Source organism: Myotis yumanensis, unplaced genomic scaffold (assembly GCF_028538775.1).
Source record: "Myotis yumanensis isolate MYYU_CA2020_CCGP unplaced genomic scaffold, mMyoYum1.0.hap1 SCAF_2, whole genome shotgun sequence".
In the NCBI taxonomy this organism is placed as follows: Eukaryota; Metazoa; Chordata; class Mammalia; order Chiroptera; family Vespertilionidae; genus Myotis; species Myotis yumanensis.
Window position 1 is genome coordinate 81,141,387 of NW_027223753.1, and position 26,827 is coordinate 81,168,213.

Below are 26,827 nucleotides of genomic sequence, written 5' to 3' on the forward strand. Positions count from 1 at the left end.
CCCCAAAGCAAATCAAAGGGACAAAAAGTGAATCATCTATACCCATGGTCAGCAAACTTCGGCTCAAGAACCACATGCGGTTCTTTGGCCCCTTGAGTGTGGCTCTTCCTAAGCCTTAGGAGTACCCTAATTAAGTTAATAACAATGTACCTACCTATATAGTTTAAGTTTAAAAAATTTGGCTCTCAAAAGAAATTTCAATCGTTGTACTGTTGATATTTGGCTCTGTTGACTAATGAGTTTGCTGACCACTGATCTATACTAATAAAAGGGTAATATGCTAATTAGACCGGGAGACCTTCCAGACCTCCTTCTGGACAAAGCCATGGTGGCCGAGGTGAGACACAGGCAGTTAGGGGCAATTAGGCCAGGAGGGGAGGGCAGCTGGGGGCAAGCAGGCTGGCAGTGGGGGGCAGTTGGGGGCGTGCAGGCTGGCAGGCAGAGTGGTTAGGGGCAATCAGGCAGGCAGACAACCAGTTAAGAGCCAGTGGTCCTGGATTCTGAGAAGGATGTCTGACTGCCTGTTTAGGCCCTATCCCTGTGATTGGGCCTAAACTGGCAGTCAAACATCCCACGAGGGATCCCAGATTGGAGAGGGTGCAGGCTGGGCTGAGGGACAATCCTCCCCCTCCCCATGCATGAGTTTCTTGCACCGGGCCACTAGTCCTATATAATAAAAGCCTAATATGCTAAGTGTCTGGTCGCCCAGTCAGCCATTCAACCAATCAACGTGTAATATGCTAATGATATGTTAAGGCCGCTCAACCGCTCGCTATGACATGCACTGACCACCAGGGGCAGATGCTCTGACCGGTAGATTAGCTGGCTGCTGGGGTCTAGCCGATAGGGACTGAGCGAGATAGGCTGGACACACCCTGGAGCTCTCCCGGGGTCCCTCCCCAGATGGCCAACCTCCCGCATCCCTCCCCGGCCCCAATCGTGGAATGGTGGGGTCCCTCAGCCTGGCCTGCGCTGTCTTGCAATCCGGGCTGAGGGCCCCCTCAACCTGAGTGCACGAATTTCGTGCATCGGGCCTCTAGTTGTAAATAATGAAGAAAATGTTACGGAAAGGAAAAGAGAAGCCCGCCAAGTTTCTGATCTCAAGCCAGATATTTAAATGTAAGCTTCATGTCATTACAAGGCGTCCGGCGTGGGGAAGACAGACTCCATCAATTGGCTGGCATTAAATCCTTGTTACCGGTACAAGAGCCGCACTTGCTCCCTGGAGCCAGTTCAATTTTGAGTCACTATTGTCTGAAAACAATGGAATGTCTGCCAACCTGTGCCAGCAGTTCCAAAGGGTTTTTTCATGCAGCCTGTGTGAGTGCTGTAACCCAGTTTGCCGTGGGCAAAAACAGCTCCACTAACTCAACGACCGCATTCACATGTGAAACCAAGGAAGGCAGCAGGGCACAGTTAAGGGAGCAGGAGCCCCCTTAAGATCTCGAAGCACAGCTCACCCATTCTCAGCACCAACCTCACTCCGAAATGCAAGAGACAACACCCACAGCAACTCAGTGCACCCCTGACTCCAGCACCACATGCCTGTTCTACTGGTTTAAGGGGTATTTGTGAAACCCCTCCTGAATTTCTGCAGAGTCAAATCCTAGCTCTTTGGCTATACATAGAACAAGAAAAAAATCCATTACAAAAGATTTTCAAAGCAAATTGAATTTTCGTTTCTATGTCAGAACTTATATTCTGTAAGTCATAGAATGGCTTTTTGTTTATCAGAATTTGGTTGCAGGTATAAAATTGTGAATACATACGTGCAACGATGAAAAATAACTACCAGAGTTGGATAGAATTGCCATTTAAACATGTTTCTTTCATCTGTTCCTAATAACTTCTGATACTAAAGTTTAAAAGGGCATATGACCTTTATGCGAATATAAAGGTCAGGGCAACAGAAAGACCATAAACCAGGATGAATGGTTTTTGTCATTGAAAAATGGTTCCTTGGCCTACTTGGCCCCCAAAGGAGCTGAGGAAAGGACAAGACTGATAGGTGGTGACTAGCACCACAGCTGGTGCCCACATCAAGGGGCTCTAAGGCATTCGCAGCATTCTCCAAAGTGCCAGGGGGGAGAACACCTGGGCAGATGGCCTTTGGGGACTGTAGGCAGTGGGCAGAGGGATTTCATGCTCTGTCGCTCTCAGAAACAAGACAAAGAGCATAGAACTAGGGGTTTTACTCAGAGGAGGACATGCATTAACTCCGGAAGGACAGGTGAATAAAGTGTTCTGCAGATGGGGGTTTCCTAAAACCCTGTATGCAAGGGGATGGCCAACCACACCTGAAGTGCATGATTCTGGCCCACCTCTGGAGGTGAACAAGGACTCTAACCATTCTTAGCACACACAGAGACAGACACCTTAAAAATGTTTTCAACTGGAAGGTACCCCATATATGCACGGCCAATTATACAAGGAAAATTGGTCATTTTCCAAATAAAAGTATTTTACAAAAAAAAACACACCCAAAAAACTAAATATAGAAATATTTGCCCTGAAATAAGGACTATTTTCAAGGTTCTCCAAATGAATATCAGGGATCCGCTATTCTATCTATCACATACAAGTCCCTCCTACCCTCCAGCCAGGAAAAAGATGACTCCACCTGCACATTTTAGTCTTGGGAAACAACACAACTTCCCAAATGACTCAAGATTTCACTTAAGGCAGGCCAGATGAATTTAGCTGAAAATATTAAATACTGAGCAGTCTGGTGAACAGCTCAGCAATTCAATTTACAATGTCATGATATAAACATCCCAGCCAACTATGGACAACAAAATTGATTAAACGTTCCAGGAATCTAACACGATGCTAATTTCTTCACAACTGCATGGTATTATATTTTTTAAAAGAAAAAGTCATGGGCAGGAGCCCAGTCACAGGAGTAGCCAGTCCCCACTCACCAGGACTCCCCACAGGTCAGGACTGTTCTTTGTGTCTGTCACTCACTCAGGCCTAACAGACTCTATACTAATAAAAGGGTAATATGCTAATTAGACCAGACGTCTTCCAGACAAAGCCACAGTGGTGGGGCCAAGGCAGACGCGGTTAGGGGTGATCAGACCAGCAGGGGAGGGCAGCTAGGGACGATCGGGCTGGCGGGGGGCAGTTAGGGGTGATCAGACTGTCCGGGGAGCAGTTAGGGTGCGATCAGTCCAGCAGGCAGAGGAAGTTAGGGGTGATCAGGCTGGCAGGGAACAGTTAGGGGCATGAGGCAGGTAGGCAAGCAAGTGGTTAAAAGCCAGCAGTCCTGGATTGCGAGAGGGATGTCCGAGGGGTCCTGGATTGGAGAGGGTGCAGGCTGGGCTGAGGGACCACCCCCCCCCCCCGCACGAATTTCATGCACTAGGCCTTTAGTCTTCAATAAGCTATAATGCCCACTTAACGTGTACCACCCAATGGATTTCTGCATATTCACAGAGCTGCCCAACCATTACCATCCTGTAAATTAAACCGTTTTCATCACCTCAAAATAAAATGCCATGGGCATTTCCTATTCTCCCTCCTCCCCAACTCTAACCCTAACCGAAAAAACTGGTGTTATCAACATTTTACAGACCGGAAAACTGAGGCTTAAAGATACTGAATAACTAGCTCAATGACACCTGCGTATGAAGACAATTCTGAGCCAGGAGTTTCTTTTCCACCAGCAAAGCACATGGCCTACCCTAGCCTGTCAGTGTGTCAGTGTGTGTGTGTGTGTGTGTGTGTGTGTGTGTGTGAGAGAGAGAGAGAGAGAGAGAGAGAGAGAGAGAGAGAGACAGACAGACAGACAGACACTGCATGGACTAGTGGAACAAATGCTTAAGGAAAGTGAAAAGAAATCGGGACAGGCCTGTTATGTGGATGGAGACATGTTACTGGGGACCTTGGACCACACTTGAAACCGCACTTCTGGTGAGGTCAATAAGGTTACACACTCAGCCCTCACTGTGTGCCAGGCATGTAAACATGCTAACCTTCCAGAATCCTTTTATCAATTCCAAGGTTGTAGGCTCCCTGGTCTTCTCAGTCACATGTGGGTGTTGACAATGATAGCCAACAAGGCACTTTCAAACTGCCATGCACTGTTCTCGAATATGTTAACTCATTTAGCTCTCACAAAAACTTATGAAAAAGACTCATATTATCTCTTCTTCAAAGGTAAGAAAATTAAGAAACAGAAAACTTGCCCGAGGTTGCAGCCATGATAAGAGCCAGCACCATGCCCTCAACCACCATGCTGCATGGCCTGTGTGCAAAGTGGTGGTGGTTAGGAACAAATACTTTATAACCTGACTCTCCATGGACTGTACTCTCAAAAACAAACTCCCAGCCCATATTCCAACTGTTTAAAATAGTCACTCAGCTCAACAGGAAAACAATAACAACAAAACAAAACAAAACAAAACAAAGGAGCTGCCAGAGGTTAAAGAAAGGCAAGAGGATATTCCATGAAAGCATCTGTCAGCTAGAGAGCATCTTACTGGGCAGCTAAGGTGGGACCTTGGTCCTGTACAGCCACCCCTCCACCACCCAGAGAGGGGCACCTTGGAGGCCACCACGGAGCATAAATGTGGTCAACTCAGCCCAAATGATTGCTTTCTGCCCCTCACACAACATGCCTCCATGTGAATCCAAAAGCAATTAAATCATTCCAGCTGAGAATCTAATGTCATGTTGTTTAAAGAGTCTTCAGAGAAATGCCCCTGTTCACAATGGGATGAGCATACAAAGGAACAATGGTCTCTGCCACCACTTCTATTTCTCCTAAGTGCAGAAAAGCATTTGAAGAATATACAATACGTGGCTAATGTGAGCAATGAACTTTCACTGAGTTCTTTCTGCAAAGGGTGACAAACGCCTCACCACAGTGACAACACTGAGGAAAACACAAAGCCAAGTTCATTCCAAACAAATGTATTATTTCCTCTGCTCTACCACACTTATCCTACTGGGAAAAATAACCAATTATGAGAACTTTGCAAAAACTAAGCCATTTCAAATACCAACTTCTGACATAAATACTACAAAACTGTTTTGCATGTTGTTTTGTTCCAGATAATAATTACCTCCCCAAAGAGCTCTGTCCTTATGATCACCTGAGATTCTGTATATGAAGAGTATTTTGGAAACTTTGAAGAGCTGCTGAAACAGAAGTTGCTGGGGGCCTTCTTACTGTAACATCTAAGTGTGAACCCAAGGCTTAAAGGCCAGGTGATGCTGTCCTTGTCACTTTAGATTATGAATTTTAATAAACAAGTTCATTTCCATTAGGATGTTCAGTAGATTATAAATGAGAACATCAGAGTCCTATGTAATGTTTGCAAAATTCAGCATCTGCCTGTGGACAGCAGGCTCCTGCAGGAGACTACTGGATCAGGCTTCTACTTAAGGAAGTGAAGTGCTGTCCCAGACAGGCCCACGAGATATGGCAGGAAACAGGGTGAGCTGGAGTGTGTTTGCTTCTGGTTCCTGATCCCAAGGGAACCCCTGCTGCTTCACTAGGCTTCAAGTTTTGGGGACAAACAAGATAAAGTGAGACACAATCAGCACTGTGGTTTCTAGTGTCTTCAGATTTACACAGCCTATATAAAACTGTTCTCCCAGAAATGTGGCCCAATCAGGGTTTCTAGCCAGAGCTGCCCAGTAATAGTGTTAAGTTTTCCATATTTTGTTTTCTGTGAGATATATATATATAAAATTGATTTCAGAGAGGAAGGGAGTGGAAGAGAGAGATCGAAACATCAATGATGAGAGAGAATCATTAGCTGCCTCCTGCATGGCCCCCACTGGGGATTGAGACCGCAACCCGGGCATGTGCCCTGACCTGGAATTGAACCATGACCTCCTGGTTCATAGTTCGACGCTCAACCACTGAGCCACTGCAGCTAGACTCTGCATTTCTTTCCCCACATTTCAGTGAGGGGGATCCTCCTGGGAGAGAATACAGATGTTGTTAAACTTTCTAACATGACTCAACACCCCTGGCATACAAAGTAAGGAAAAACACCAAGAGAAACACAAAACACCAACAGCAGCTTGCTCTGCACTTTCCTGTGTGAAAAGAGTCAACAATACTGAGGCCCTGCTTGACACCACACAATTATTATGCCCTCATCCAGGTTATTCTTGTTAGAAAATCTACTTTAACACTTGTACATTCTTTACCTAGATCAGAAATCAAAAGTAAATGGAGATGGTCTCTAGGTTTTACTTTTTGGAAAATTAGGCATGGCAGAGAAAGGAAGAGCCCAGCCCTTATCTCATTCACAAACTGGGCCCCACCTTTTCTTTCCTCACAGGCAGAAAACTCAAAAATGGTGCCAACGCTCATCAGGCAATCCCTCAAATAAGAGAATGGCAGTGAGAAGTAGAAGCAGCACAAGATGCAGGATAAGAGCCAGTATCTCACTCTGGGCCTTCTACTGCATTCTGGGCAGTGGCAAGTCCAACTGCTCATGTGCGCGACTTGGGTGCACTCTGACACTAGCCCATGTTCATTAGGCAATTAGGCATCAGCACCTTGCAAGTCTAACCAAGCTTGAAGCTCAGCAGGTGCTCTCAGAAACTGAGGAAAGGTTCAATTTTCTAAACATGAAGGCAGCCTCTTCTGAACCCCAGACAGAACAAACAAGTTGGCTAGAGCAAGTCCTGGGTAAGCCTGGGTCTAACATGTTTTTCATATGCAAAATCATCTACCATCTATCTGCTTTCTTTAAAGATGAAAGAACTGGTCTAATGCCAGGTAAACCCCTTCTGTACTTCCACCGGGAACTTCCCATCACAAATGAACCCTCTCTAGCAGTTATCTGTTTCATTCTGTCATCATACATCACATTTAAACAAACATCCTGTTTTATAACTCACTAGAGGCCCGGTGCATGAAATTCATGCATGGGTGCGGTCCCTGGGCCTGGCCGGCGATTGAAATGCGAGCGCGAGTGTCTGGTGTGGAAAGGCAGGTCCCATCTAACCGCTGGGCCCTGGGCTGTACCTGGGCCCCCACACGCCCCCCTCCGCCTGAGTCACGGTGCCCGAGTCCCCACACGGAGATGCGGTGAGTGCGGCCGGACTCAGTGGGCCTCTGGGCCGCCCAGCAGTGCTGTACAGAAGGTAGGCGGGTAGTGCGCTCTCTCCTGGCTGGCCTCATAGACCGGCCCCTGTGGTCTCGGCAGCTGCAGCCCGGGCTCATAATGGCCACCCAACACCTGAGCACGAGGGCTTCCCTGGTGTGTGAGCCCTGGATAGCAGGGGGAGTGAGAGCCAGCTCAGCAGACACCCTGCATTCTCACCTCACCTCCATCCCCATTACCCCCGACCTCAGGCAGCTGGCGAGAGGTCGCAACGTGTCGCCGATGCCCACCATGTTCCACACTTCCCCTTGGTGGTCAGCACACATCATAGCAAGCGATTGAACTCCCATTCTCCGGGTCGAACTCCCAAGGGGACACTTTCCCTCTTAGCCTTTTATATATATAGACTAGAGGCCCAGTGCACGAAATTCGTGCAAGGGGTGGGGAGGGGGGGGGGTTCCCTCAGCCTGACCTGCACCCTCTCCAATCCAGGAACCCTCGGGGATGTCCTACTGATGGCTTAGGCCCGCTCCCCAGTCGCCACGGACAACAACCAAGCAGGCCCTGCTCTCAGCGGCCACTCCCCAGGACTGGAGGACTCCAGCGGGGCTGAGAGGACTGGGTGCCGCCATCTTGTGGCTATGGGCACCGCCATCTTTGTGTCAGAGTGACAGTTAATTTGCATATTACTCTTTTATTAGATAGGGTGGTTACCATAACAAGGAATTTCAAGGAGTTCTGCTCTACATTTACAAAGAATGGGACTCAGCAAAAGCAAAGCAAAACAAACAAACAAAACCCACAACTTCTAGCTGTCATGGGAACCACTGCCCATGTTTGTTCTCTATTTATGACAATGACAGTGGTCAATGTAAAATTGTTATCCTCCTGCCTTAGTTGAGAATTCAGCCAGTTCCTTCACCCTCATCCCACCACCTTCACGTAACTCCCTGTGATTTGCTTGCAGAAACTCACTGCCACTTTACATCATAAACCTGCAGCTCATGTAAAAAGATAAGAAAAGAATATCCACACACACAAAAGATGGTAATTTTTGACACTGGAAGTTGAATCTAAGAGAAAATTGTCTAGTCAACCAGCAGCTCAAATAATCTGTAAAAAGGGAGCTGAGGACCTAACCGCAACTGCATAGCACACAGGGGACTGCTTCACCTGATTACCATGACTGGGGATTCACCAGCCCAACCACAGGCAGAGAATGAGGGAACATCACACAAAACTGATGAAATATATGTCTACTACATGGACAGAGACTAACAGATAGGAGTCTAACTTCCTGTTTTGTTCATATTTACTACTCTTGATTCATATTAAACCAAAAAAGTAAAACTACAAGATTAAATACTTTCTCAAGATTTCCTTTTTAAAAAAAACTCTACAAGCCTCCCTCTTGCTTCATTCTATCTCAGGAAGCTCATCCATCCTGACAGCTTCAACCAGCAGCTCCACAATAATAAAGTCCATCTGTTCTCTGTAGTTCTTCTGTCTTTCACCATCACCCCAAGCTCAACAGATAATAAAGTTCTTAACTCCCGCCAAATCAACTCCCTTCCCAATTCCTGTTCTATTACCTTCAACCCTGCCTCTTCAGACAGTTGTGAAAAGCTGACTATTTCTGCTTCAAAATGCCCCTTGCACTCTTCTGCATTGCTGTATGTTCTCCAGTCCAGCCTCTCAGGGGCTGTTTCCTGGCTGGAATCCTTGAATTCTCGTCTTCTCTCCTTTCTCTTCAGACTAAACCCTGCTGCTGGAGGAATCATTCTGACCCTGATCTGTTTCACCTTATTGCCACATCTAAAATCATCAGCAGCTCCCTATTCTCTATATCTGAATTCTTCCTCCTGACTAGCAGGGCGTATGTTCTCAACGCTACCCTGTGGTTCCCAGTTATCCCAAAGTGGACCCTCAAATTGGTGGTCAATGTGCCACCATTCCACAACTAGGTAATATTCCAGTTTATGTGGAATTTCACGGGTCATCTCTACACCTGTATGTGTATTCCAAATCAGGTATACAGCTCCTTCAACTATCAAGATTTCTTGGTGACCATACTGCAGATAAAAAACTTTATCCTGACCCTGGCCAGGTAGCTCAGTTGGTTAGAGCATTGTCCCCATATGCCAAGGTTGAGGGTTTGATTCCCAGTTAGGGCACATATAAGTCAGAACTGGCATCATCCTGTGCACCAGGAGGCTGCCTGTTTGATTTAAGGTCAAGGTCACATGCCCGGGTTGTTGGCTTGATCCCCAGTAGGGGGCATGGAGGAGGCAGCAGATCGATGTTGCTCTCTCCAATTAATGTTTCTCTCTCTCCTTCTCCCTTCCTCTCTGTGAAAATCAATAAACTATTCTTTAAAAAATATTTTTAAAAACAGAAACAACCAACAAATGCATAAATAAGTGGAACAACAAATCGATTGTTTCTTTCTCTCCCTCAAATCAAAAACAAACAAAAAAATATTGAACACAACCAAAAATTTTTCCTGAAAGGTTAAAAATAAGTCGCCACTTTTTATTTATGCTCTGGGATTATTAACCACATTGCCCCAACTAAACTCTAAATCTTTAAGACGTGGGTCTCATCTTTACCATGTTTATAGACTATTTAAAAAAAACAGGCATAAGCAAGAAGTGGAAAAGATGAACAATCATTAAATTGACAAAGTAGAGAAGCCCAACAATAATGAGAGGCAGACAGATTTCCAGCATGTCTAAGCTATGCTTGTCTCGGACCTCTATTTCTCATTGAGTCCAGAAAGACACCTGGTGCACTGTGCACAGTGTAGAAAAAAATGAGAAACGTTTCTTTCCTTCAATCACTAATGGTAGCAGTAACTTTCCACCAATTGTACACAAGGCTCCCTACCTCACAGGGTCTCTTGAGTCCTACATGAAATACAATGTCTAGCAGAGTTCCAGATAGGAGCTCCAGAGAAAACAGCCATCAGAGCTCCTACCCCACTGTCATTGCTTCAATCTGCTTTTCTTACTTTCTTTCCCCCACCCCATGCTAATTCAGTTCTCTATCAAGTCCTCTCAACACCACCCGGCCATATTTCCATCTGTGCCTCCTCATTTTTGTACTGATATCCCTGTTATTTTTATTGCCATGACCAACTTTTAGCCCCTCGTTACCTCTCACTAGGTCATTGCCTAGAATTACAGCCTTCCAATATGTTTCCTTTTCTTCAGGTCACTTCCCTTTACTTAATCCTCATAATCAATGCCAGCTTAATCTCTTCACAACACATCTCCAATTAAGTCACTTCCCTGCTGAAAAATCACTAGGCACTTTCTACTTAAGCCAACTTAAATAGTTTCCTCTCTCAGAGATCCAACCTTTTATCCTACTCCTTCTATAACATTCTAGGAAAAAAATCAGTCTAGTTCATAATATATTTGCATTTACCTGATTTCATAGGCTGAATAATGGTTTCCTTTCTAAACTAACCCCATCTGCTGAAATCACAGTAAGTTAATCACAAAACTTTCTTCATGAAACCTTCTTAACCCTCCTGATTAGATGGAATCTCTTCTGATTCCTAGTATATGCAGCTCTTAGGGAATTTATCATCATCTCCACAATATAACAGTATCTATTCTCATCTTGAAAATCTACTTATCTAGAATAGACTTGCCTCTACCACGTAATACTAATCTCTTCACCCTTAGAGTGTCATACACTTAGAGAAGTATACAGAACTAGCTTTACCACTGACAAGCTGTCATCATCTCATCTTCTTAACAGACGACCTCTGTTCCAGCTCTGTCACCCAAAGCTTTGGATTTTATTTTTTAAAATATATGTTTTCATTGATTTGAGAGAGAGAGGAAGTGAGAGGGAGAGAAACATTGCCCGAAACCCCGGCATATACTCTGACCAGGAATCCAACTGGTGACTTTTTCGTGCACGGGGCATTCAACCAACTGAGCCACACCAGCCAGGACTTTATCTTTTTTTTTTTTCTTTTCTTTTTTAAAAACTCAAAATCCACACTAATCCTACCGTGCCCATTGTGGACGTGCTTGTGGGTTTTTCCTTTCCTGGGGGTTGACTGGCATGAAGATGAAGCATTGTTGGTGGCTGTCTTGACGTCTTCTGTCTCATCATCTTCCTCCTCAACGTCCTCCTCGTCCTGAGAGCTTCCGAAATATACCATGCTGTTGGGCAGCGCAGGAGAACCTGGGAGGTTTAAGAAAGAGGCTCATCAACACAGGCCTGGATGCTCACCCTTTCAGAAGCAGCACTACGAACAGACACCTACTAAGTTACACACCTAAATCCTCATGACTGAGCAGACAAAACAAAGTATTCCTCTCTACTGCCATTTTTTTATCTGTTTTTCAAATACCCTCCAGAAAATATCCTCCATCTGCGTCCTTTCAACAGATTTCAAGCAAAACTACTCCAGCAGGGGCTATATGATGCCATTCAACATACATAAGAAAGCAAAAATTTTTAAATTTCATCTGAATAGTTCGGGGGTGGGTGGAAGACCACTGAAGATTGAATTGAGTAAGAAAAATAAAAAAATAAAAACATCTAATCAAAGTGTTAAGGACAAGAGCCTATTCTGGGTTATTGTCCATAACAACTTCAATCTTCTTTCTCATAAAATATTTCTGGGAGAGCTACTAACAAGTAGCAGAAAAAGTAATAAATATGTGAAATTCATTTCCTCTCTTGCCCACTTTACTGTGAATGAGCTAACACACTGGTCACATCAATAAAGATATAAGTAACCAATTTGCTCTCCTTCCCAAATGGAGATCTCACTCTGCAACTGTAATGGTAAAAACCATTCCTGTTCAAATTCAGAACCATATGCTCCTACGAGGAGATGGGAATGAATCAGCAGCAGCAGGGACTGGAGTGGCAAACCAAACACCCACCTGCAGAAACAAAACAGAACAGATGCCTCCAGTTCCCTCCCCTCTTGCTGCAGTGATGACCTTCCAATATTCAAAACTCCCAGAAGTGATGAGGGTCTCACCACTGGGTGGAAATGAAACTCCGAAGGAATTTGGGGGGGGGGGGGGGGACGGACACACCTCAGTGGATAACAGAATTGGATATAGTCTAAGAGAAGCCATTTCCGTGGTTTTGCCACAACCCCTCCCCTCCCAATCATGTCCAATTAGAAACAAGTTTTCAACAGAAGAAAGGTTCTTAAAACTGACTCTGGGGGAAATCATTTAATCATATAAGAGTTAGCTATATTTCCACTGGAACAACATGTTCATTCTTGTTCTATGTGGTTTCACAATTAGTACAAGACTGACGATGACCAGGAAAATGAGATGTCACCCATCCCAGCTTTTCAATCAGAGCCTTTCAGTCAGGACTCCCCACTTACCGGTACACCAATACTGCTGCATCCTTCTTCCTAAGTCTACCTTTGTAAGTACTTATGAAAAAGCAAAAGGAACTCTCGTCATTTACTCACAAGCAGTTTTGAGTGAAAAAAAGAAATTCAACCATAGGCTGCAACTCATCCTAGCATGTAACATGACATAAGCCATACAGGTTACATGCTATCAGACAGACACAGTGGGAACTTCAACACTTGGAAGTTATGAACTCAGCAGTTAAATTTCCCTTTATGGTAAAATGAGAGGGAATAGGTTCAATAATCCCTTCCAATTCCTTCCAGATCAAAATATCCATGTCTAATTTCTCCTAAAGAGCCTTCCTACACTCTACCTCGAATGCACTGACCGATGGCTAAAATTAGAGAATCAGAGAGCTGGGTCAGTATCAAAAAGAGCAGGTTTCTGTGCAGACCCTGCAGTAACTTCCACAGCTGACTCTGCCATCTGTCGGAGGGAAACAAGGTTTTGGCATGTCTTTCAGGAAGTAAGCTATCACACACACACACACACCCCCGGCCTTCCTCCTTCTCCCTGCAGCAGAAAAATGCAATAAATTCTGCAACTGGGGTCATTTGGGAATAATGTAAAAATAGGGGAAAGTAAGACTCATAAAAATATTCTGTTCCAAGAGAATCAGGTAAAATCCACCTGGAACATATGAGAAAGAAACAAGGAAGTAACTTCCACTTACAGGATCTGTCGAGGATATTTAAAAACCTCAAATGCTAAGTGAACAGCATGAGACAGCAATCACATTTCTTACACTCAGATTCGGAGAGGATGGGTAGAACACTGAGTTTATGTTTCAAAGAACTAAAATGGAAAAAATGTCTAGAAGCTCAGTTCAAGCATCCAAGTTTCGTTAATACCCTAAAGAAAGAGTATAGGGTAATTTCTTCAACAAAAGCAGAAAACAACCAATCTTCTAAAAGGATTTCTTTTAACAGCTTCTCAGTAAATATAAATAAACTGAAATAAGTGGCTAGGTGTTCTAAAAGAAAGCCAGGGGCTAATATGAGAGAAATGTAAAATAGGAGACAAGACGACAGTAAAGAATGAAGGGGTTCTGAGCGATTTGCTCTTCATCTGAAACTCAGAAGAATGCAAAGTCCTTCTGATGGAACCAGCTCTGCAGTCAGAAAGGAAATGGTTTCTTCTAAGCATGGGGGTACAGGGGACAGAAGCAGATTGCCTTCCACTAAAAGATGATTTGGGTTCTATTCAGGTGATTGACATGTTGGTCTGGACCTAAAGATATGCACCAACAAAGAAGAAACAATAAAGAATGGTTAAACCAGATGGGGAATGGAGAGGCTAGCATGAAAAAGGGAAGGAAGACTCCTGGGAGAAGGGACAGTGGAGGAGAAAGATCACTGCTCAGTAATGATGAACTTTAGCTGGAGGTGAGTGGACTACTAATGGCCCTTAGTTCAAATATTAGGCTGGCACCCATTCTTCCCCCTGGCAGGTGCCACTCAGGAACACCACTCTCCCCGGGTATGGTTAATTCTCCTTCCAGGTTTCATGCAAGAGGCCACTGCCAACCCATAACCTGCCTACCAGGAGCAGCCTCATGAACTATTGGCTTCTTCCACAGGGAACAGGCCTCCAGAATCTGAAGGAGCTCTTTATACCTGTAGTCAAAATGAAGCAAGTGGAAGAGACTAAATCCTCAGATTCTGATGCTGCGGACTCCAAAGCTCTGTCACCATGTAGCTATTGTAAACCCCTCTAAGAACCTACGGGCATGTACATTTGCAACGTAATGGAGAGGCAGAGCTAGCAGTCCAGGCCAGCAAAAACCACAGCACTGCAAAAGCAACCTCTTTCTTTCTCCTGGAGACAAAATCAGTTAAGATCATCTCATATTTAAAAAATCAAGGCAACAGAGAAACACTGACTGTTAGATGCTAATACCTAGAAAATAATTATATAACAACCTCAACTAAAAGAAAGAAAATGAAACCATCTGAGAAGCCAAACTTAGTTATAACATTCATATGGAACATATTTATTTCCTCCTACCTTAAGTAAAAGCTCTATCATCTAATTTACAAATAAGCTTAGAGGAGGATGAATCTGCTACACACACACACACACACACACAAAAAAAAAAAAAATGGAAAGGATATTTTAAGATCCTAACAGCACACAGAAGTCTGGACTATTTATCACAGGTGAAAATTATCCCATATTCCTCATTGTAGAATGGATGAGTGGGTATATTACATAATATTTATGCTAAGTCAACAGAAATTTAAATTAATATTTGGTATCTGAAGACAGAAGTGTGTGTGTGTTTTATTAAAAATAGTTTGCAACTTATACATCCTGGCACATAAGAGGTACACGTCATCTCTAGAAAATTTATTAGGAAAATTTCTTTTCAAATGTCAGAGTAGGCAAACATCTGAAAAGCTTGTTATGGGTCCAGCATTCAGGAAAATGAGAATGTAGTAACCAGACTAGAGAGCTAGAAGAACGGTAATTCACAACTTAAAATGCTTCCTGAAAAGAAACTTTCCTACCACCTGCTGCAAAACAGCAGTAAAATGTTGCCGCCAAAAGGTAAACTGAGGGGGGAGGGGGGGTTGCAAGGATTAAGGAAAGATAGACAAGATAATGAAAGCTGGGTCTCGGTGGGACGCTGCTCCCTGATGAGGAGACAGCGCCAGCACCCACAAGCCATGTCTTTATTTTATAGCAGATGCCACGAGGCAAAGTAGGGGCGTGGTCACATTGTTTACAGCATTCTTGTGAGTTTCAACCTCACTCAACTACATGCACCTGAACTCTAGCACAAGGCACGTGGGGCTACGTGTTTGGACCATAGGTTCAAACTTACTACCACAGCCATTGGCTATAATTGTGCTGGGGGGGCCCTGCCCTCCAGCTGGGACCTGCCCTCCAGCTGGGACTTGCACATGGCAATGAGAGGACCCTGTCCTTTCATTAGTCCGAGGCTTGAGCCTGGCCAAAACACTGTACCCGCGCCCCATAGTAAAATTGTGAAAATAAGGGGGGTCTCAGAAAGGGCTCAGCAAGGCCTCGTTTTGAGTCTCACCCTGGTATTCTCAGGGGAGACTCTCTCTGTTGAGAATGAGCTGAGGTACACACCCTATGCAGGACAGCGAGAGAGGCTGAGCACAGAATTACCTGATGTTTCCTTTACAGACTCTGTAGCTTCAGAAGTCATCAGTGAAAGGTAGGTATCTTATAAGGGTTCAGACTTGTATGTGTGTGTGTGAGGGGGGTGGGGGGAGTTATAACCAATATTTTATAGAAGTGTATCAAATGTACACAGTTTTCTATTAAAATTACAGGCAGATTTCTCTCCTGATTATTCAAGTGCATTAGCAAATGTGAAAAAAAAATCTGAACTTGGATCAGATGAGTGGAATCGGGAGTGGAGAACGCATCTGTGCTTTGCCAAGGCCGTATTTCATTACTTTTCAGAATTAGCTGGCAATGTCTCCACAATATTTACTGAAGTGAAAACCAAATGTTTTCATCTGGACAAAAATCAAACTGTGGTATGTTACAACCACAACAGAAATCATCTTAATCCAAAGGCTTGCTTTCGCTAATTTAGGCTGTGGTTTCTATAAAATTGGATTCTTCTCTGTAAATCATGTACACATACACCCTCCTTCCCATTATCTTCCCTCCCCCGACCAGTTCTTTATCTTAACAAGCTAAACATAGCTCAGCTCTATTTTGGAAAGCCCCTAAAGGGATTCCCTGCACGCCATCATTTAGCTGGGGAGTCAAATTCTGTAGCTTCACCTCATAAACTCTGGGTTGGCTCACAAAGTTGGCATTTTCATGATTGAGCTTTAGGATACATAAAGAGAATGAGAAGTAATCAGCCCCTACTATCATATTAAACTGAAAAACAAGACTTCAAAATGAACTGGGTAGAACTGGGTAAGGAGAGAGAGACAGTTACTTACTGATTTCATAAGGAGAGGAAAGCTCCATCCATTGAAACTAGAAAGTCACAGAAAAAAGCAGTTGCAATAACTGCCTGAGTTCATTAATCCAGGTTTGTCTGTACCAGCCACTGCTGTAGGCACCAGTGACCCAGACCAGACCAGATGTCTCCATTCACCCTGCCCACTCTACAAACACAGTGCCCTGAAAGGCTGGGGACAGCTGTCACATACGACCTTTACAATTTACAAGGGAAGAAGAATTTCCCAAACTTCAGCCATTTCCATACACCACAATATTACTTGCCATATCCAGATAATCATGGGCTTCTATTTTCTTTAAAGGAATGCCCATTCATGACTTGCATGACTTATCTCCATTGTAACAGAAAATTATTATCACTTGCCATAAAGAAAGGGTAATCATGAAAATCACAACAAAATTTTAAAACGTTCAGCTAAAGTCATTTCTGATATCACCAGGAATACATGCAGCAGGGCTTGGGGAACAGCCTCCCCAGCCAAAGCCAAACACAAAGGGGAGCCCTATTCCCCGTAGAAGAGGGAGCTGCCTGTGCAGTGAGGCCCATCCTGGGTTTGCATTTTCTTTTTCTGTACCTATGTAAAAAAAAAAAAAAAAAAGATGCCAATCATTGAAAAGGGCTCCACATTTGAGACCCAAAATAGGCTGAGTCATCAGCTCGGCAGTCTCCTGAGACACAGTGTACCTGCCTGGACGACAAGCACAGTGTCTTCAGCCACAGTAGCTGCAACAGTCTAAAAGCTGGAGGCAACATATGCAAAAGCACCATCGGCAATGCACACACTTCAGTGATATTTCTGGGCCCACACATGGCTTCAGTGACCAAAACTCGTAACTATAAATTCAAACCGTCCCTCCCACAGGCAAGAGCAGAGGCAGTCAGCTTCCTATCTGGTTTCCTAAATGGAAGGTAAGCACATTGGTGATGAGAATCTAGAGAGGTGTGGGAATGCAAAATGAATTCAACAGCTAGAATTTCTGGAACTTAGGAATAAGTGTGGAGTAATGCCCCATGAAGAGTTAGAAACCTTCAGCCACATAGGTCTTCTTAAGGAAGAAAGAGGGATGAACCTGCTCAGAGCATGGCCATTCTTTTCCTCCACATTCCTCCTCTCTTCAGGCCCAGTCCTGGGCACTGGCCTAGGCACATGTATACCCCGAGTTATGGCTATCTGATTGATCCCACATTCAGGAAATGCCCAACATCTGGGCACAGCTTCTATCTTCAACAGCCCTAACACCACAGACACAGCAATGAGAAGGAACCACTTTACCTCCCAACAAGGCCACTCCTGTGCTGACGAGGTAGACAGCACCAAGACAAAGCATCTTTTCATTAACAGCTGGAATACTGCTCTGCTCATCTTTTCCACATTCTTCTCTATACACATTGTTGGCTTAAAACATACATAAACAAATACACATCCCATTAACTACAATGGGGTCTCTGGATCTTTTTTATCTCAAAGGAATGCACAGATCACACCATATAGCAGACACGACAGGTTCAGGTCCCACCACTTCCACCCATGAGTTTAGAAGTGGAACAAGAGAGGAAGTAACTTCATCAAGACCACATAGCCACTCTGAACAATAAAGGCTGTGCTCTCCTCACCATGCAGTGTCCACAAATTCTGACACAGAAACTGAATACTGGGGGAAAGGTCACTTTGCATTTGGGACAAGAATACTAGTAACTTTGCGCTGTCAGAATATCGATGCCTCAGCAGCCAGCAAGATGCTCGGCAAACAAAACAGGACTATACTTACTTAAAGTTTATTTTCTTCATCTACGTTTTCTACATGGATTTCAGAAGGACTGGAAAATTTAAAGGAATCTCTATAAAGTAGGTGGAAATCTAGAGATGACTGAGAGCCTGTATCCCCAGCCACTGGCAGGGAAAGGGGGGGGCTGCTTTATATTCGGGGAGGGCACAGCCTGGTCAGAGGCCAGCTGGCTGGGAGTAGAGCCAATCCTCTGAGCAAAATGTCTTGGAGCCTTAACAACTGATCAAGGCCTCAGTACAATTAAAAGGGATCCATCCTCCCCCTCCCCACTTAAGAATTCCATGGTTTCATATTTCTTCATAACTAGCCTGATAAACTATCCTGGCAAATAAATCACTTGCTCAGCAAAACTCAGCCAAGAAACACACACTCTATTGAAAAAGCAAGCACATGAGGAAAAAGGCTGGTTTGACTTGGAGAAAAGAGGGTGGCCACCGAAACCCTCAGGGCAGTGAGACACCTTTCTGGAGCAAACTTTCACTGTAACCATTCTCAAAAATTAAGATGCAACACCATGCAGAAGGATCCATAAGAAACAGCTGTGTACCTCTCTGACCCCATGCCTTCCTCCCAGAAGAGCTCCTATAATGTAAAACGTTCCCATTTTGCTCAAGGAAGTTCATTATTAGCACCAGTGTTCCTTGCAATTGGAGATTACTTAATTGCTTTCTAGCAGGTTAATCCCCTTTCATTTTGTGACCTCTAAATCACCCCAGGCTTTTGCATTTGCCCTACTTAGAATTTATCATCCTCAATACCCAAAACCAGTACTCTATCAAAATGTGCTCCTTGCCCCCAAAGCTGGCAACTGTCTTTAGAGAAAACACCACCCTTCTAGTACCTGAGGTCTGTTCAGATGGTCTTTTAGATTGTTCCTTCCTTCTAAATTTCAAATTGAACCCTCCTCCTCTCCGCTATATATGTCTGCCTAAGCTCATTGGTAAATAGTAAGTGAAGTGCACTGGGATGGTTACCACAGGTGCCATCTGGGCCTGTCTCACTTCACAAGAGCTGTTTGCTACAGACAATGCATGCCCATCTTACAAATGGGGACACCTGGGCCAAGGCTGCAGCCTCCTGCCTGCATTCCTACAATAACCCCATGGGATGGCATTCCTGCAGCTGCAGTTCTCCACTGAGCTGCCAGATCATCTCACTAAATAAAGGTTATATTAAGTCACCTCTCAGCTGAAGAACCTGGGTAGTGCCCTCCTATCTAGCCCAGGGCCCACAGAACCCGACACATCTAACTGCTTGGTTTTAACTTGAGGCACTCTAAGCAATACACCCCAACACTAATCCATGCCTGTGCAGGGCTTCTGCCAAACCCCTTCCAAGCCCCACCCCCTTTCTACAAATCCAACTCATGTCACTTCCTCTTGCAGCCATCCTCGACAGCGCTGAGCAAAGTGCCACTTGCCTCCTGCTGGCAAGGTGCATACCTCCTCCCTGGCACGGCATGTGTCTACTGCTATGTTCTCTTTCACTTACCACACTGATATGGCTTTCTTTTCTTTTCTTTTTTAAATCTTTATTGTTGCAAGTATTACATATGCACACACACCACCCCCCCCCCCCCCCAACCCATCCAATGATACTGCTTTCTTGCTTCCAGTCTGTTTTCTAGGTGTCTGGCATATAAAAAGGATTCAATAAAAGCTTGCTGAATTAGTAACTGAATGACAGCTGATCACTGAAGAGTCTTTAAGACTTGGGAAACAAAGGCAGACAGTCCCAAAACAGAAAGTACTGGTTCACAGAGGCTGAGAGTGCGGTTCTTGACTAAAAACCCCCCACCCCCCTCTCGGTGGCTCAGTGGTTGAGCATCGACTTATGAACCAGGAGGTCATGGTTTGATTCCCAGTCAGGGCACATGCCAGGATTGTGGGCTCAATACCCAGTGGGGGGCATGCAGAAGACAAGTGATCAATGATTCTCTCTCATCATTGATATTTCTATCTCTCTCTCCCTTTCCCTTCCTCTCTGAAATCAATAAAAATATTTTTTTAAAAGAACCCCTCCCCTGGCCCCCAACTCTCTACATGCAGCAACGCGGGACTGTGGCACCCAAGGTCAGAAGAACGAAGTGTGTACTATATGGGTGGGAATTTTTCAGGAATCCCCCTTGGGAATCCACCTTGTTTGCAGGGCCCCATAAAAAGAAAAATGTAAATAACAGAATCACTTAACCTGCCATAGCTCTGCTGTATTAAGCTTTTTAATCTGTTAATAAACACAGTCAGAACAAAGAGAAGATGACAGAACTCATTAAGAATAACAAGACTAATGGCAGAAAATGGAGTGATGGTATGAATTGCTGCATTTACACATGGTTCATACCCACTTCTCCCTCTTCTCTGCTTGTACCAGTGAAATATACTAATTATGCCTCTGGCTAGAGACATGTGGACTCCCTTCAAAGCAGGCAAAATTCTCCTCCCTTCAGAAATCCAGGTCATGGTAGGAAAGGAGGAGAGCCTTGCCAAACTTAGCCAAGAGGTCTCTGATGCCTTAAAACAGATTGTCAAAAATCCCTAAAGCTTCTTAATCCCTGAATGACTGACTGGCTACTGTGTTTACATATCTGCACTCATCCCAGTATTACTAATGATATAGAAAGTTTCTCACCACCCAAGTTTTCCGTTGAAGACACTGAATGGAGTTGTGGGGCAAAGGCATGGTCTTAGGCTGGCCAGGTGTCTTCCCCAAGATCTCAAGATTTATTCTCTACCATATGCAAATTAGTGCCAAGAAATTTACCAGTAATAGTAGGGGACTGGAGAAAAGAATGATATGTAACCATTCAACAATACCACTTCCAGGTCTTTGATTTGATTCCAGACTTTGTTGCCTATTAATACTGAGCTTATTAAAAACTGCATTCTTTACTCCTAACAGTGCCTGCTGTCACCCAAGGGTGATAGAGTGACTGGCCATCTTCATGCTGCACATGAACTTTGGAACTCTGACAAGCTCTATTTGATTTGGAATCCACAGCAAAAAGGAACAAACATAGATAGAATACAAGTATTATAATGGTCATGGGATTCCCAACTGTTAGCTTCTCCTGAAAAGACTGCAGAGAAGGCACAGACTTAGGTGAAGACATGTGTCATCAGTGGTTGACATAAAAAAAATGAGGAACACATCTAAATGTAAATATAAAGTTAGATAGATAAATGATAAGACGTCCGGAAAATAGAACAGGTATTCATGTGACAGTATTAATTCCTATGACGCTGGAAAGTCGGAGGGCAAAAGTAAAAAAACAATGCAATTCCATTTCAGGGAGTGACACTTATCACATATGCACACAGGAGATTTAGAAATAGTCTCATCCAGGAAGTGGCTAACAGTGGTTGTCTGAGAGAGATTGGAGGGAGGGTATTTTGAGTTTTGAGGTTTTTTAAGTGACTTGAGGAAGGGGAAGGGAGAGAGGGAGAGGAGAGGGTGATAGGGAAAAGGAAGGAAGGAAGGAAGGAAGGAAGGAAGGAAGGAAGGAAGGAAGGAAGGAAGGGAGGGAGGGAGGGAGGGAGGGAGGGAGGGAGGGAGGGAGGGAGGGAGGGAGGGAGAAAATCTATCAGTTGCCTCCTGCATGTGCTCCAACTGGGGATCAAACCCTCAACCTGGGTATGTGCCCTGACCAGGAATCGAACCTGCCACCATGTTTTGGTGCACAGGACTAAACTGAGCCATATTTAGGTACACGCTCCTACCAACTGAGCCACACTGGCCAAGGTCAAGTTTATTCTTTTGCCGACTTTCCCATCCTGTCTGCAGATATTTCCAAAAGGAACATGAAATACTTTTATAACAACAAAAATTTAATATCTTATCTTAATTCTAAATTGAAAGAAAATTATTAAAGTACCACTACAACAAGGATCATCTATTTAACCCTTACCTCTTCAAAAGAGGAGTTTTTCTTAGCTCAAGCAATTACATCCTATCTAATAAAGAGGGATGTGCTAATTGACTGCCGCGCCCTCAATGATGGCAGGGCCCACAGCCAATAAGGAGGGAATATGCTAATTGACTGCCACACCCTCAAAGATGGCAGCACCAGTCTCCTCAGCCCCACCTGGGTGGCAGGCATGCAGCAAGGCCGGGCCCGCAGCTAGGCAGGCCCAGCCACTCCATGAGCTGACCTCTGGAATCCCCCAGCCCCCCAGCCCTCCAGGGCCAGCCCAAGGCACAGGCAAGCCTTGGATGGTGGCTGCCCAGCTGCCCAGGGCTGGCCCGAGGTGCAGGTAACCAGAGCCGGCCTAGGCTTGCGCTGCTGGCAGTGGCAGCAGCAGAGTTGTGATGGGGGTGTTGCCTTCCCCTGATCGTTGGGTCGCCTCCTGTCCCTGAGGGCTCCCGGACTGTGAGAGGGGGCAGGCCGGGCTGAGGGCCCCCCCGCCTCCAGTACATGGATTTTCATGCTCCAGGCCTCTAGTATTAAAATATGCCATCAAATGTCATCAAATCCATTAGATTTCCAGGATGATAAAGGCATCATAGAAATTATTTTGGGCTTTTAGAGGCAGATCCAGTAAACACACTTGACCTCACAAAAACATGATTTTTAAAGTAAAACAAAAAATGACTCATTCATCCTTTTAAAACCACAGGTCTAAAAAGTATAGGAGAAAGAGTGCAATGCTCTGCAAATCCTTAATGTATATCAACTAAACACTAGTAACAAAACCTATTTCACTGCCTGCATCATAAACACAGGAAGGCATTTCCAGTGCTCAGAGCATTTTTCCAAAATTGTTGTATACATCTTCTTGGCTTCACTTATTAAAACCTTTGGTCCAATGCCTTAAACTTATGAGCAAGGAAAATAACAATCTGGATTATGCCCAAATCCTCACTACTACTGTGAGAGGAAGTTTTGAGCAGGTAAAGTTTGCCCCTAAGGTGACCTGCCTGGGAGTCATAACCTGCCCATCCCTTGGGGGGGGGGGGGGGGGGGGGGGGGGGGGAGGGGCGGACGATGACACAAACCAAAGAACACACCTTTGTTCCATCTGACAACTCAAAGTATATTATGGCTGTGAAAAAACATGACTCTCTTTTTGTCTAGTCTTGAAATGTGAAAGCTGGGTACTGGGTAACATTCTCACTACGTGACATATACTTGAGCAATAAGCACACCTCTCTAAGTAAGGTCCTCTCTAACCCTTCCCAAACCAAAGAAAATATTTCTTAAAATAATGCCTATATGGGCACAAAACACACACAATCTTTTTTTTTTTTTTAATATATTTTATTGATTTTTCACAGAGAGGAAGGGAGAGGGATAGAGAGCTAGAAACATTGATGAGAGAGAAACATCGATCAGCTGCCTCCTGCACATCCCCCACTGGGGATGTGCCCGCAACCCAGGCACATGCCCTTGACCGGAATCGAACCCGGGACCCCTCAGTCCGCAGGCCGACGCTCCATCCACTGAGCCAAACCGGTCTCGGCAACACACACAATCTTATCTAACAATGAGTAACACCCACTCCAAAGTAACCACTTTTATAACTTAATCCCATAATTAACAGAGCAATCCTCTGACATCCTAATGGAACAAGATCATTGGATCTTAATCGCTAAAGAACATTAAACAGTGAAGTCATGACTCCAAGTTAAATCTGGCTCCAACTGCATTAAAAACTCATGTATTTACCCTGGCCCAGTAGCTCAGTTGGTTAAAGCATCGTCTGGGTACACCAAGGTATCAGGTTCCATCCCTGGTCAGGGTACATAGAAGGTTTAACCAATGAGTGCCTAAGTAAATGGAACAACAAATCTCTCTCTCTCCCCGCCCCACACCTCCTTCCCCCCCTCCCTCAAAAAATCTATACATTTTAACTTTCTTAAGAAGCCACTCATGGTCAAAGGTAAAACACTCCCACCACCATGAACTTTCTTTACCAGAACCATTCAGCTGCTAATGACACTGTTGACCCTTGAAAGATTTCTTTAACTCAGACTCTTTCTTCTGGTGACCTGCTCCCACTCACTCTATTACTGATACCACACCACACACTACCAGCCTCACAGCTGGTCATTCTTATTCTTACCTTTCCTCTTCTCCTCACCCTTCACAGTCAGTACAGCACATCCCCTTCCCTCTTCAACCTCAACACCTAGAATCTGACAGCAAGGAGCTATGTAACTTTGAACTGGTAGAGAAGGCCCACCTACCTCATCTTCCTTTAGTCAAGGCCAAATGATTCCCAGCTGCTAAAAAATTTCTCACTGAAATACAATTATTCTCCTTCATGTCTTGAGTCTCTGAGGACTATCAATAGTCCATACATCTAACATAAACCTTAACTCTTCATTTCCCCTTTCCTAACAATTCAGACCTAAAGCAATCAGAGAGAGAGCAACCAGGGAGGGAGAGGAGGAGTGACCATGGTGGTCTAGGCGGGTGTCAGACCTGAGTGAGACTAGAAGGGTCCACCTGGGGAGATGGGAGGTGGATTACACTGGGAAAGATTGAACAAATAAACAAATGCACTGCAGATAACGGGAGCCTGGTTTCTCAGTTTTCAGAATAGAAAGGAAGAAAACCAAATAAACCCTGTGGTTAAACTGAAAGTACTGGTGCTAATTCATGGATTTTAATACACAGAGACACAAATATACATCTAGATATACTAAATGAGCATGTTTTCTCGCTCTCTCTCTCTCTCTCTCTCTCTCTCTCTCTCTCTCCAGGTTCAGAGCACCTAGGAGAAATGGCACTCTATAGCTATGAAGTGAGCACACCTCGGGCTCAGATCTGGGCTTGTAAAGAACAACTGTCACTTAAAAAAACAACGCTCCTTGGAGAACGGGAGGATTCCAGGGCTGAGGGAAAGAACATACAAGATGAGCCTGGAACATACTGTTATGCCAGAAAGCAAGGCTGGAAGGATGACAGGGACATGTCAAAGGGACCAAAAAGCCAGCTTGAAGAGGCTCCAATAATGATACCTAGAACAATCTAAACATCAAAACAAACAATGGTAAAAGATTATAACCTTTTGAACAGGAAATTGATCCATACCAACAGAAAAGAAATAAATTGACTTTGATGAGAAATAAAATCTAGTGTTTCAAAGAACCTCCAGACAAAATATTTATTAATTACAAGGGCTAAAAAGGTAACTTTACAATGGAGAAGCCTCAATCAAGTGATACCTTCAGTAAAAGGACAGACTGAAATTTTGTTCAACGTAACAGGATGCACGGAGAAGACTGAAGAATCACTTCTGTGATATTCCAGCCCAAAATGCAAAACCCAAATCTAATAATGAGGAAACACAGACAACTCAAATATAGGATCATTCTACAAAACAATCGGCAGAGGTCAGGAATGACAAAGACGAAAGTACTGGTCCAGAGTTAGCAGACTACACAGACAACAATTAAAGACAATGCCCAATTCTGAACTGGGTCCTTAGGCTCTAAACTTGGACATCACTGAGGTACTTGAAGCCATCTGAAATGGGAGTCTGGGGATTAGGTGGTAAGTAATGTATCTTTGTGAAGGTCCTAATTTTGTTTGTTATAGATTGTCCTTATTTGAAGAAAATACACACTAATGTGTTAAGGAGCAATGGGGCATCAAGTGGAAATTTTCTCTCGAGTAGTTCAGGAAAATGTTCTTTGCACTGTACTTAAATCTTGCTATAACTTATTTGAAAATGTTTGGGGGGGGGGGGGGGGGGGGAGGACATAACCCTGAATCTTAAGCCAATGACCAATAGCAAGGACCCTCTCCTTCCTGTTCACCTTCTCTCTCAACTAACTTCACATAGGAACTCTCCAAGTTCATGGCTTTCTAAAGCTCATCTCTATAGACCATTCTAGTAAGAGGCTCCTCATTCTCTTTGCCAAGCTTTTTGTGTTCTTCTCTCACAACTGTTAGAAAACTTAATTACTATAGTAAACACTTTCCAAAATATAGCCATGTAAACCCAAACCCATCCTTTATTACAAAATTTTATCCTCAACTTGTACTGTTAATTGGTCCTGTTTACATACATTGAACAATATTTTCACTGTTAACTATACTTAGAAATTAAGAGACAAATTATAAAAGAAAGAGAAATATGAAGACTCAAGCACCCTGGCGTGGGATTTCACTTTAAGCTCTACCTCAAAGCAGGCTGGGGAACTGAAAGAAGCATGCCGTGGAGTCCTGTGCACACTGTTACTCCTTTTACTATCAATTAGGCTGTTCCCTCCAAAACAAGCGGTAATGCAGTCTTACCTCGAAGGCAGAGAAAGGTAAGAAAATCTTCTGTCTTAGGCTTCCTTTTAGAGAGGTCAGAAATTTGAGTAGCTGGAGGGGGGTAGCAATGGCTCCACTATCTTTACTGGAGTTGTGCTGGGACTATTCGGCTGAGATTGAGCAAACTTCCTTTGTGCTTGCAGCCTGGGCCTGTAAAAGGAAAAGAAAATAAAAATAAATTAAGCAGAGATCAGAGAATATAGAGCTACGTGCAGCAATAAAATTATGAAACAGAAGGGAGGAAAGACCCTATTTCAAGCAAACTCTTTACAGTTAAGGTTCTAGATCTCTCACACTTTCATAAACCACAGGCTGGCTTTAAAAGGCAGGAAGTT

At 44.1% G+C, this 26,827-nt stretch overlaps 1 protein-coding gene and 1 non-coding gene across 5 annotated transcripts in view; one reads left to right on the forward strand and one right to left on the reverse strand.

Annotated features, from left to right (window-relative positions):
- Positions 1-26,827, reverse strand: part of JARID2 (jumonji and AT-rich interaction domain containing 2) — a 285,213-nt gene that overhangs the window by 45,740 nt on the left and 212,646 nt on the right. For all 4 annotated transcript variants that reach the window (XM_070405698.1, XM_070405696.1, XM_070405697.1 and 1 more), the window contains 2 exons: positions 26,472-26,642; positions 11,100-11,276 (listed from right to left, as the gene is read on the reverse strand). In XM_070405698.1, coding sequence (XP_070261799.1) covers positions 11,100-11,253 — 154 coding nt within the window. In that variant the 5' untranslated portion in view covers positions 11,254-11,276; positions 26,472-26,642. The remainder of the gene's footprint in view (positions 1-11,099; positions 11,277-26,471; positions 26,643-26,827) is intronic.
- Positions 23,032-23,164, forward strand: LOC139004801 (U12 minor spliceosomal RNA). Its single transcript, XR_011470596.1, has one exon. It is a non-coding gene; the product is annotated as a U12 minor spliceosomal RNA (small nuclear RNA).